The 11,756-nt window shown below is 43.1% G+C and overlaps 1 protein-coding gene across 1 annotated transcript; it reads right to left on the reverse strand.

Annotated features, from left to right (window-relative positions):
* Window positions 1-214: 214 nt before the first annotated feature.
* Window positions 215-8,386, reverse strand: ubl5 (ubiquitin like protein 5). The gene is made up of 4 exons (XM_078531388.1): window positions 7,931-8,386; window positions 3,517-3,600; window positions 3,106-3,143; window positions 215-1,132 (listed from the first exon to the last, which is right to left on the reverse strand). Exons 1-4 carry the CDS (start codon window positions 7,984-7,986, stop codon window positions 1,089-1,091), a joined length of 222 nt encoding a protein of 73 aa, XP_078387514.1. The 5' UTR covers window positions 7,987-8,386; the 3' UTR covers window positions 215-1,088.
* Between the last annotated feature and the right edge of the window lie 3,370 nt (window positions 8,387-11,756).

Here is an 11,756-nt window from a genome sequence, read left to right on the forward strand (position 1 = left end):
TGTGCGCACTGGATAGGAGCTTGCACATATGCACCTGCTACCCTATCCTTCTAGGTGGTAGACGTCAAAGGTTTCGAAGGTACTGTCGAAAGAGCCTTGGCAAGTTGCTGCAATTAATCTCGTAGATAATACACACTGCAGCGACTGTGCACCAGTGGTGGAGGGAGGGAACGTTTAAGCTGGTGGAAGCAAAAAAACTGGTTCTGACACAAGGTCAAGAGGGTGATTTTTATCCATTTAAAGACAAGTGCATTATCTAGAAATAAAAGGTGTATTAATCAGATATTAGCATTAGTTGTCCTTGCAGGCTTCTGGGACAGCTAATAAACACCGTGCATAGATCTGGTATCAAAGTACAGGTTACACAGGGTGAAAAGTGCACCCTTAGAAACAGAGACACAGCGAGGCAAATCTCTGGATTTTAATTCTATTTAACCAATTTAAGTGTGCATATTAACATGGTTCTCTGACATTGCCCGGTTCACATGGGACAAAATCATTTTGAAGTCAAGTTAGCATTCCCTCTTGCCAACATCCTGCTAATACAATTTCTTGCATATGCCCTCAGGGAAAAAAAAAATGCTCGTTTCCAACCTCTACAAGATTAACCCAAAAGACTGAACCTCAATAAACTATCAAGATCCATCCCCTCCCTAACTCAGTGAGCACTTCAATCTCTTGCAAGTCTTTTCGCTCTCCATGCTGGGCAAATTGTCAGCATTCTGCAAGTACAATAGAATGGAAAGTGTTGTGTAATGATACACCTCAGCTGTGGGAAGCACCATCACTGCTAGACTGAGTATTACACATAGCAAGGAAGGAGGAAGCACAGACAAAACAACTTTACCCATCTATAATTTTGGGATTTAGAAACCTCAGACTGGACACGGACAAGAAACCTGATAGTAAAGCTGTTCTGAAATATTATGTTAAAAAAAAAGGTGAACATAGGTCAATAAAGCAAAAACAAATGATCAGTGTTCATCAGAAAAGCAAACAAAACTTCATTGTGAAGTCATAAGTCGTTTCTCTCAGCTGAATGGTGTTGATGGTTGGTGATAAGCTTGGCCTCCTCAGGGGGATATATTTTACTGGTAGTACAGCTCCAGGTTCATTCCATCATGGATCTCATCTGAAAGCAGCCTGGTTAAGGCGTATAAATGCTTAGAATGCACAGGCTGCATTAAGGTGTCCAATTAAATCCTAACCTGAATGCTAGGAGGCAAAAAGTTGTCAATGGGTTTGAATCTGGTTTGCAAGTGGCTACTGTTCCACAGAGATTGATGTTAGGAATTTTGCTATTTACAACTGGTATTAATAACCTGCTTTAAGAGTTGGGGAGATGATCCACAGGTTTTCAGAATTTACAAATTATGTGCGAGTATTAAAACTGAGAGAATCCTCAATTCCTGCAAACAGCGGAATTTGTTGGAGAAATGGTCCAACAATTGGCAAATAGCATTTAATTTAAAAATATAATGTTATGCATGCAAACAAGTCTCATGCTAAATACGTGCACAATGTGCAGTGAACAGATTAGAGGCCATTGGTGAAAGAAAAGGAGCTGGGTGTTAAGAACATCACTCTCAAAATGATCATGGTCAAGTATAATGCTGCAGTTTCAAAACAAGCAAGATCTAGGCTCTATTCACATGATAATTTACCAAGATAAAATGTTTCCCTTGTACAAGATGTGGGTTAGACCTCCTTTAGAATATTGGCTCCAGTGTTGATTTTCCAATAATATGGTTGGGTAGCAGGAAAAGATGCAGAGAAGAGCCACAAGAGCATTATCCGGATTAAAATATCTTCATCACCCAAACAAGCTCATCAGTCTATATACTGTAGAAAAGTTAGAGACTCTGGTAATTGGATCAAGGTTTAGAAAATAACGAAGGAGCTGGATTGCATTTACATGGACTGGGGTCACACTTATAAGCTATGCCATGGCAGGACTAGACTTGATGTTAGGCAGCATTTCTATTCCCAGAGACTAATTGAACAGGCCCTTGGCTGGTGAACAGGTCATCTCATTCAAGGGTTGGATATCCTACAACAAAGTGTCAACACAATTTCTTGTGACTAGTTTCAACCATCTAAAGTGCTCAGAGAGAAATAGTCTGGATATTTTTTCCTCTAATTGGCCCGTTAATCCTTTTTATGCATCTCCCAGGAGACTATGTGGATCCAGGGTGAATAAGGTAGCATAATGCATCACAACGATATGCAGCAGGCCAGATAGAAACAGTGGATAGAAGGAATAAAATCTCTGACATCTGGCAGAACGGTCCCAAGTGAATGGTTACAGATATAGTCTCAACTGAGTTCCTATTAGACTAAGTCAAGCAAAATTGTGCTTAATTTGACGGCAATTGGTAGTCTTCAAGAAGTCAGGAGGCGGCTGGTACAGGAAAGAGGAGTTGCATTCAGATTTGGGAAGGGTGAAAAGGGGAGGAAGGAGGTCACACTTAAAAGACTTACTCTGCATTTGGTCCATTCAGTACTCAAAGCCAAAAGCAAACCTAAAGTAAAGGTTCTATCCCATCCTTCATGTTACTCAACCTTGAAATCTACTGTAACCAGACAAACAAATTTTTTCCCTATAAATCACCCTTTGGACAGGTGCGTGGGCAGGTGCACAAGGACAATTGTTTCTATGGTATGAAACAGGAGCAGCTACCTTCCAATAGGTGCAATTCTTCCTTAAAGTCATGGTTAAAATTACCCTTGTTGATGGGAGAATAGTTTGCCAATACACTCTGCTCCCAAGACTTTACCTGTGCTCATCAATATGCATCTCTATTCAATAACCACAAAATGTTCTACACTTGCGTGTGGACCATGAGTCTTCACTGTGGGATCTTGACCTCCCTAGGGTTCTGAAGTCAGCAGATTACACTCTCTGTATTTTTGACTTGCAAATGTTGCAAACTAATAGGAAAAAAAAAATCTTTGTTCAGCAATATTTTCCTTTTGTAGACAAGCTTCTAGAAGTTAGAACAGGGTAGTGTAAGGAGTGTCTAAGTATTTTCTTATCCCTTCTGCCCCCATTCATACAGAAAAGGCTGGAAGCTATTGGCATAGTTTTATAACATCAAAAGATACAATCTTGCAACTGAACGTGATTCTTGAAGATGGTATACCTGGAATCAGAACAAGTTAAATTAGAACAAATAATCCACTGGGACATTACAAGATGATGCTTCCAATTTCCACACAAGGACCAAAATGCTGAAAAGTTACAATCCACACACGTGGAATGAAATTCTTTTTACATCGAGATAAATTCAATAAATATCTGCCCAATTTAATTTTTTTTTGCAAAAGGTGATTAGCATTCTAGATAAGCACATTAAACAAGTAGGAGGATATGCTGATAGGGTTAGATGAAGCAAACAACGAGAGGAGGCTCATCTGAAGCCCAGGTGTATGCCGGAGTTTGTTTCTGTGCTGCAAATTCTATGTAATTCAGGAAATTAGTGCCACTAAGCTATATAAGAGAACATAAGAACAAACCATTTCTTTAGGACGAGCTTGTCCCATTTTGTTCCAGTCTGCGCAGCTATCAATTTCTTCAGGTCTTTTATGCTATCATCAGGACTGGAGGCAGAAATTAAGGAAAAAGAAGTCTCCAAGTTCGTGCCATTCTGTTTTTACTGCTCATGTGGCCTACTTTTGTAAAGTCGTAAAGTACATTCTGTGTGACTGTTACCATAGTGCATTATCCCCCTTCACCTTCACTGCAGCTTCAGACAGTGCGGACCACACCATCCAGTTTAGGCCTTTATTCATTTAAGACAGGAGCAACCAAACCTTTTGCTTAGCTGAAAAAAAAGGCAGAGCCTCAAACACCACAGATTTGTATAACAAGCTGCAGTTCTGACACCCCAAAACATTTTGTTTCCAATTTTCACTCAATTATAACTAATAATTTTGGGCTAATAAGATAACCACCCCATCACACCCCAGTCAGAGAAGAGTGGACCTGCAGGAAACAGTCAGGAGCTGAGGTGGGCCTATAAATACAGACCAGAGATTCGAGTGAGGCCTACCTTACTGGGAGTTGGAGCGGAGCTGAGGAGCGCGCGCTGTTTCAGCTGCAGTGAGGATGTTGCAGCAGTGGGACGCGGGAGCTTTTGGATGCCAAGGCGATCCATGGCAAACACATCTGCAGGAAGTCTAAGCAGCTTGAGGAATTTGGGATCAGAATTATTAATCTGGAAGCCAAAAAGCAGACACTGCACATCATAAGGGAGGTGGAGAAATATCTAGATACTTTGTTCCAGATGACAGTCACACCTCTTAGAAGCGGGTCATCTGTTTTGGTCAGCAGGATGTGACTGTCAATGAGGCAGGTAATGGGACAGAGCAGGCAGTAGTGGAGGAGCCTCAGACTTTGCAATTGTCAAACAGGTTTGAGGTACTCACAACCTGTGTGGATGAAAGTGAGATCTGCAAGGTGGACGAGCTGACTGGCCATGGCACTGTGGCATAGGAAGCCATTCAAGCAGGGGGAGCAAGAAGGAATGTAGTGGCAGTAGCGGGTAAACACTGTTCTCTGCAGTAAGGAGAGTGAGAGTCTAGATGGCTATGTTGCCTGCCCGGTGCCAGGATTTGGGACATCTGCTCAGGGCTGGAGGGAACTTGCAGTGGGAGAGGCAGGATTCAGTTGTCGTGGTCCATTTAGGTACCAGTGACAGGTAGAATCGGGAAGAGATTCTGCAAAGTCAGCATGAAGAGCTAGATACCAAATTAAGAAGCAGAACCTCAAAGGTAGCAATCTCTGGATTATTACCTGAGTCACGTACAAATTGACATAGGGCAAATAAAATTAGAGAAGTGAATGTGTGGCTGAAAGACTGGTGAGGGAGAAGCGGGTTCCGGTTTGTGGGGCACTTGCATCAGTACTGGGGAAAGTGGGGGTGTGCCGTTGGGACGGTTTACACCTGAACCATGCTGGGACAAGTGTCCTCACAAATCACAAAACTAGTGAAGTCAAGGGGGTTGAGGGTTAAGCTTGGGTAGAAGTAGCAATTTAAGGAGTAGAGTCAAGACAGGGGAGGGAAATAGTAATGAGAAATGAGGGTCAGTGAATGGTAGGAAGGGATAGAGAAAAAAATCTAAGAACACATCAACAGTCAAGACTAGACATTACAAAGGTAACAAAAAGACAAAACCGAAGGCTCTCTATCTGAATGCACGTAACATTCATTTACTTTCTTATGAATGCATGGCCCACATTGAAGTAAATAAATATGATCTGATAGCAATTACGGAGACATGGATGTAGGACGACATAGATTGGGTCCTTAATATTGAAGCGTACATGGCTTTCAAGAAGAATAGGAAGCTTGGAAAAGGTGGAGGGACAACACTGTTAATCAAAGAGGGCATTGATGCAATAGTTAGAGATGACCTTGGTTCAGGAGATCAGGATGTAGAATCGGTTTGTTTGAAGATGAGGAATAGTAGGGGAAAAAAGTCATTAGTGGGAGTGGTCTACAGGCCCCCTAACAGTAACCACGGTGTAGGACAAAGTATTCAAGAGAAAATATTGTGTGCTTGCAATAAAGGGATAATAATAACCATGGATGATTTTAATCTACATATAAGCTGGAAAAATCAGACTGGCAGTAGTAGCTGGGATGAGTTCATAAAATGCTTTCAAGATAGTTTCTGGGACCAACCAGACAGCAGGTTATATTAGACTTGGTATTGTGTATTGTGACAGGATTAATTAATGACCTCAGGGTAAAGGCACCTCTAGGTAGCAGTGGTCACAACATGCTTGAATTTTACATTCAGTTTGAAAGGGTGAAGTATGAATCTAAGACTAGTATCTTAAACTTAAATAAGGGCAACTATGTGGGGACAAAAGCTGAGCTAGCTGAAGTGAACTGGGAAACTAGGCTAGAGGAAAGATCAGTAGAGAATCAGTGGCAGACATTTAAGGGGATATTTCAGAGTATTCAGAATAAGTACATTCCTATTCTAAAGAAAAATTCTAAAGGGAGAACCCATCATCCATAGTTAACTAAAAAAGTTAAGGAAAGCATCAAACTTAAGGAAAAAGCATACAACTCCGCAAAGATGAGTGTCGGGACAAATGATTTGGTCAGAATATAAAGAATAGAAAGGAATGACTAAAAGGCTAATCAGGAGAAAGAAATTAGAGTAGGAGGGGAAGCTAGTTAGAAATCTAAAGACAGATAGCAAGAGTTTTTACAGGTATTTAAAAAAGAAAAGAATAAGTAATGTGAGTGTTGGTCCTCTAGAGAGTGACAATGGAGAGTTAATAGTAGATAATAAGGAAACGGCAGATGAAATGAACCAACATTTTGCTCTGTGTTCACTACAGAAGATACAAAAAACATTCCAGTAATAGATGCAAAGTAGCAAATATAATCCCTCTATTCAAGGGGGGAAATAGGCCAGTTGGCTTGATGTCTGTCATGGGGGAGTTGTTAGAATCGATCATTAAGGAGGTTTTAGCTGGGTACTGAGAAGAGCTCAAGGCAATTGGAAAGAGTCAGCATGGTTTTGTGAAAGGAAAATCATGTTTAACCAATTTATTGGAGTTTTTTTGAAGGTGTAACACGCACGGTGGATAAAGGGGAGCCTGTGGACATACTGTACTTGGGTTTCCAGAAGGCATTTGATAAGGGGTTACATCAAGGTTATTAGGAAAAATAAAAGCACATGGTGTAGGGGGTAACATGGGGTATGGATAGAAGATTGGCTGGCTGGCAGAATGCAGAGTATGCATAAATGGGTCTTTTTCTGATTGGCAGGATGTGATGAGTGGAGACCCACAGGGATCTGTGCTGGGGTCTCAGCTTTTCACGATTTACATCAATGACTTAGACAACGGGAGTGGAGACATGGTAGCTAAATTTCTAGATGACACAAAGATAGGTAGGAAAGTGTGTTGTGAAGACGACATGAGGAGGTTGCAGATGGATATAGAAAGGTTGAGTGAGTGGGCAAAGATCTGGAAAATGGTGTTTAATGTGGCAAAATGTGAAGTTGTTCACTTTGACAGGAAGGACAAAAAAAAACAGTATTACTTAAATGGTGAACAGCTGCATAATTCTGAGGTGCGAAGGGATCTAGGTGTTCCAGTACATGAGTCACAAATAGTATGCAGATGCAGCAAGTAGTTAAGAAGGCTAATGGAATGCTATCCTTTATTACGAGAGGGATTGAACATAAAAGTAAGGATGTTATGCTTCAGTTATATAGGGCATTGGTTAGACTGCATTTCAAATAGTGCGCGCAGTTTTGGTCTCCTTACTTAAGGAAGGATGTAAATGCGTTGGAGGCGGTTCAGAGGAGGTTTACTAGATTGATACCTGGAATGAGTGGGTTGTCTTATGGGGAACGGTTGGACAGACTGGGTTTGTTTCCACTGGCGTTTAGAAGAGTGAGGGGCGATTTGATTGAAGTTTCCAAGATCCTGAACAGCCTTGACAAGGTGGACGTTGAAAGGATGTTTCCTCTTGTGGGTGAGTCCAGAATTAGGGGTCACTGTTTTAAAGTTAGGGCAGATGAAGAGGATTTTTTTCTCTCAGAGGACTGTGCAACTTTAGAACTCTCTGTCTCAGAAGGTGGTGGAGGTGGGGTCATTGAATATTTTTAAGGCACAGGTAGATTGATTCCCTTGCCTAATCAGAGTCTAAGATTATCGGGGGTAGATGGAAATGTGGAAATCAAAACAGAAGTAGATCAGCCATGATCTTATTGAATGGCGGAGCAGGATCGAGGGGCCGAATGGTCTACACCTGTTCCTATTTCTTATGTTCTAATAATTATAACTAATTATATAGCCCATAATCAACAGTTAAGAAACCAACAGAAGAGTTCACTTAATGGCTGTAAATATTCCAATTAAAAAGACAGTAATGTTGCACTACCCATCTTAAAAGGATACTTGCACTTCACTCGGACTTTCTTTCCTAAACGATCGTTGCAAATTATCTCAATCATTCTTAGGAATTCCTAGGAAGATGGGAGGAAGAAAAAAAATGATGTGCTTAAAAGAAAGCTTAACAATGCAACTTTGCAGAACGCAGTGCAGAACCAAAGTACCATATCTACACGAACGTTAGAAAATTATTAAAGAGCTGTGATCCGGAACCCGATGTCTGCAAGCTTGTTGGAAGCAGATTCAATGGTAACTGCCAAAGAGAATTGGATAAATATTTCAAGTGAAGTGAAGCATGAACAGGGCTATAGGGAAAGAGGAGAGACACAAGTTAGACAATTTCAAATAGCTAGCAAAGGTACGATAGGCCAAATGACCTTCCTCTGTACCATGCCATGGTTCTATTAGAATGCAAGGACATCCACATTTTGATCTTCACTGTATCTAAAGTCCAATACTGCCAGAGGAATAAAGTCCAATTTACAATATGGGCAAGTTTAGTCATATTTAAGCTATCATTTCCATTACATGGTCCAGTATCAAAATCGATTTGGACGCTGTAGGTGGGAGCACCGGAACGTTCCCCTGATTAGAAACCCCAGAGTGGGACTTTAACCTCCAGTCTGTTGAAATAAACTCCAGAAACAACTGGCCATATAAATACTGTGGCTACAAGAGCAAGTCAGAGGCTAGAAATTCTGCAGCAAGTAACTCACCTCCTGACTCCCCAAAGCCTGTCCACCATCTACAAGGCACAAGTCAGGGGTGTGATGGAATACTCCCCACTTGCCTGGATGAGTGCAGCTCCAACAACACAAGAAGCTTGACATCATAAACAAAAACAGAATTACCTGGAAAAACTCAGCAGGTCTGGCAGCATCGGTGGAGAAGAAATCAGTTAACGTTTCGAGTCCTCATGACCCTTCGGCAGGTCATGAGGACTCGAAACGTTAACTGATTTCTTCTCCACCGATGCTGCCAGACCTGCTGAGTTTTTCCAGGTAATTCTGTTTTTGTTTTGGATTTCCAGCATCCGCAGTAGCTTTTAGCTTTTTGTTTTTATTTAAGCTTGACATCATCCAGGACAAAGCAGCCCACTTGATTGGCACCCCATCCACAAACATTCACTCCCTCCACCACTGACGCACAGTAGCAGCAGTGTGTGTACCATCTACAAGATGTATTGCAGGAACTCACCAAGGCTCCTTAGACAGCACCTTCCAAACCCACAACCACTACCATCTAGAAGGACAAGGGCCACTCACCAACCTGACTTGGAAATATATCACCGTTAGTTCACTGTCGCTGGGTAAACACGTGGAACTCCCTCCCTAACAGCACAGTACATACACCACAGGGACTGCAGCGGTTCAAGAAGGCAGCGCACCACCACCTTCTGAAGGGCAATTAGGGATGGGCAACAAACACTGGCTATACCAACAACACCCATATACACACAAGAAAAAACAGAAGGTGGTAGGGGTCTGGAAGTCACTACCTAGGAGGAAAGTGGAGGGAGAAACCCTCATCATGTTGCCACTTGAAATGCCTGAACCTACAAGGCTATGGACCAAGAGCTGGAAGGGGGTGGGGATGAGACTGGATGGCTCTTTTTTCAGCTAGTACCAGCAAGATGGGCCAAACAGCCTCCGTTTCTGCTCCAGACCTTCAATCATCCATTCATTTTAACGAAATATCAAAATGAATGATCATTAATGCACCCGGGGCCCTGAATTCTCCAGCTGCCCAGACCACAAGTCCTCGGGATTTAATTAACATGCGCAGGAGGTCGTAGAAAATCAGGCAGCTGTTTATTTACTGACAGTTTGTTGTATTTTCGAACATGTAAAGTCCCAGCTCACACTCGGGGACCGTTTATATCGGCGACATCTTCACTTACCTGCTCACCTCCCCCCCCCCACGATTACTCAGGATCTCTTCCGCGCAGCAACATAACTAGGCCGCAGCCCCGCCCCTTAGCAACGGGTCCCTCCTCTGATTGACGGCTCTCTTGGCCAATCACACCTCGGGAAAGCCAAGAAAGCGGTGCCATCGTCGCCTAGCGGACCAATAGGACCTCGGGGTAAAGAAACACCCGCCCCTTTCGCCCATTTAGAATCAGAGCAGCAATTTCTCGAAACAAAAACGTTTTAAAAAAAAAGCTTGCAACGCTTCATGTTGGTTAGATAATCTTAAAATAAGATTTGCCGGTAAAATCATGTATTTTCGATGGTAGGAAAGCGAGATTACGGAACTCTCGCATGGTTGTCAATGCAAATAGCACAAGACATATAAATGCAGCTTTTTTTCTGTTTTCTTTCATGTCTTAATAGCCGCAATAATTTGTTTTAAGGGCGATAATACGATGGTTTTTCATATCCGAATCAGCGAACCTGAATAAGTTGCTATCAAATATTTGGACGATTCGGGCCGAGCTGTGCTGCCCTCTTGACCAATCGGCGTATGGAACTCATGACTGACGTTTCCGGTTGTCCAATCGAAGCAAGGTATTAGCCCGAGGAGGCGGGCCTGATCTCAGGACCAATTGGGCGGGCTTACCAGGCAGTCTTGTTTTTGTTTTGGTCAGATCGCATGTCAACGGCACGGAGGCGGGGACCTGCTCGCGACCGACATCGGGGTTGGCCAATCCCTCTCGGCGCTCTCGAACGGAGCCCTGATTGACGCGCGGATTACCCAATCCGAATGGAGACCGTTGAAGGTGGCCTCCCAGCCCACGCCCCGCTCTTGGTTAGGGGTTATCTCCGTCCGGCTCATTCGACAAGAACCACATTAACTGCTGTGGTTACAGGAGCAGGTCAGGGATTTGGGAATTCTACAGCGAGTCACTCACCTCCTGACTCCCCCCCCCCCCACCAAAGCCTGTCCACCATCTACAAGGCACAAGTCAGGAGTGTGATGGAATACTCTCCACTTGCCTGGATGAGTGCAGCTCCCACAACACTCAAGAAGCTCAACACCATCCAGGACAAAGCAGCCTGTTTGATTGACACCCCATCCACAAACATTCACTCCCTCCACCACCGACGCACAGTCGCAACAGTGTGTACCATCTACAAGATGCACTGCAGGAACTCACCAAGGCTCCTTAGACAGCACCTTCCAAATTCATGACCACCACCATCTAGAAGGACAAGGGCAGCAGACAGATGGGAACACCACCACCTGGAAGTTCCCCTCCAAGCCACTCACCATCCTGCCTTGGAAATATATCCCCATTCCCGCCATCCTGCCTTGGAAATATATTTCACCCCTCTCCTAACTATGCTTCAGTTCTGCCGAAGGGCTGTGAAGGCTTGAAACGTTAACTGATTTCTTCTCCACCGATGCTGCCAGACCTGCTGAGTTTTTCCAGGTAATTCTGTTTTTGTTTTGGAAATATATCACCGTTCCCACCATCCTGACTTGGAAATATATCGGCCGTTCCTTCACTGTGCCGGGTCAAAATCCTGGAACTCCCTCCCTAACAACACTGTGACTGTACCATGGTTCAAGATGGCGGCTCAGCGCAACCTTCTCGGGGGCAATTAGGGATGGGCAACAAACGCTAACTGAGCCCGCGATTCCCACATCTTGTGAAAGAATTTTTTTAAATGATGAATAAGATACCTGAGGACATTGTGTTCAAGTGATTCGATGCCATTTGTTTCAACCCAAGTTGCATTCTTCCATTGTATAATTACAGCCATAACAGATGGAACCTTCACAATAGCAGCAATATTCCTGATAGGAACAGTGAAATGTCCTGGGTTTATAACCATATCTACTAATATTAATTCATCTCCATCATACAGACAGGCTCTAACGTTACTCC

This window comes from Cetorhinus maximus, chromosome 28, assembly GCF_964194155.1.
Source record: "Cetorhinus maximus chromosome 28, sCetMax3.hap1.1, whole genome shotgun sequence".
NCBI classification, from domain to species: Eukaryota; Metazoa; Chordata; class Chondrichthyes; order Lamniformes; family Cetorhinidae; genus Cetorhinus; species Cetorhinus maximus.

What these genes read in the sequence shown, in the direction of transcription:
- ubl5 (XM_078531388.1), bottom strand. Translation starts at nt 7,986, where the DNA reads ATGATTGAGATAATTTGCAACGATCGTTTAGGAAAGAAAGTCCGAGTG. An exon ending in AAGCTCGTCCTAAAGAAATG is followed by an intron (nt 3,144 to 3,516) that starts GTTTGTTCTTAT and finishes TTCTGATTCCAG; the next exon opens with GTATACCATCTTCAAGAATC. An exon ending in TCACGTTCAGTTGCAAGATT is followed by an intron (nt 1,133 to 3,105) that starts GTATCTTTTGAT and finishes GGCTGCTTTCAG; the next exon opens with ATGAGATCCATGATGGAATG.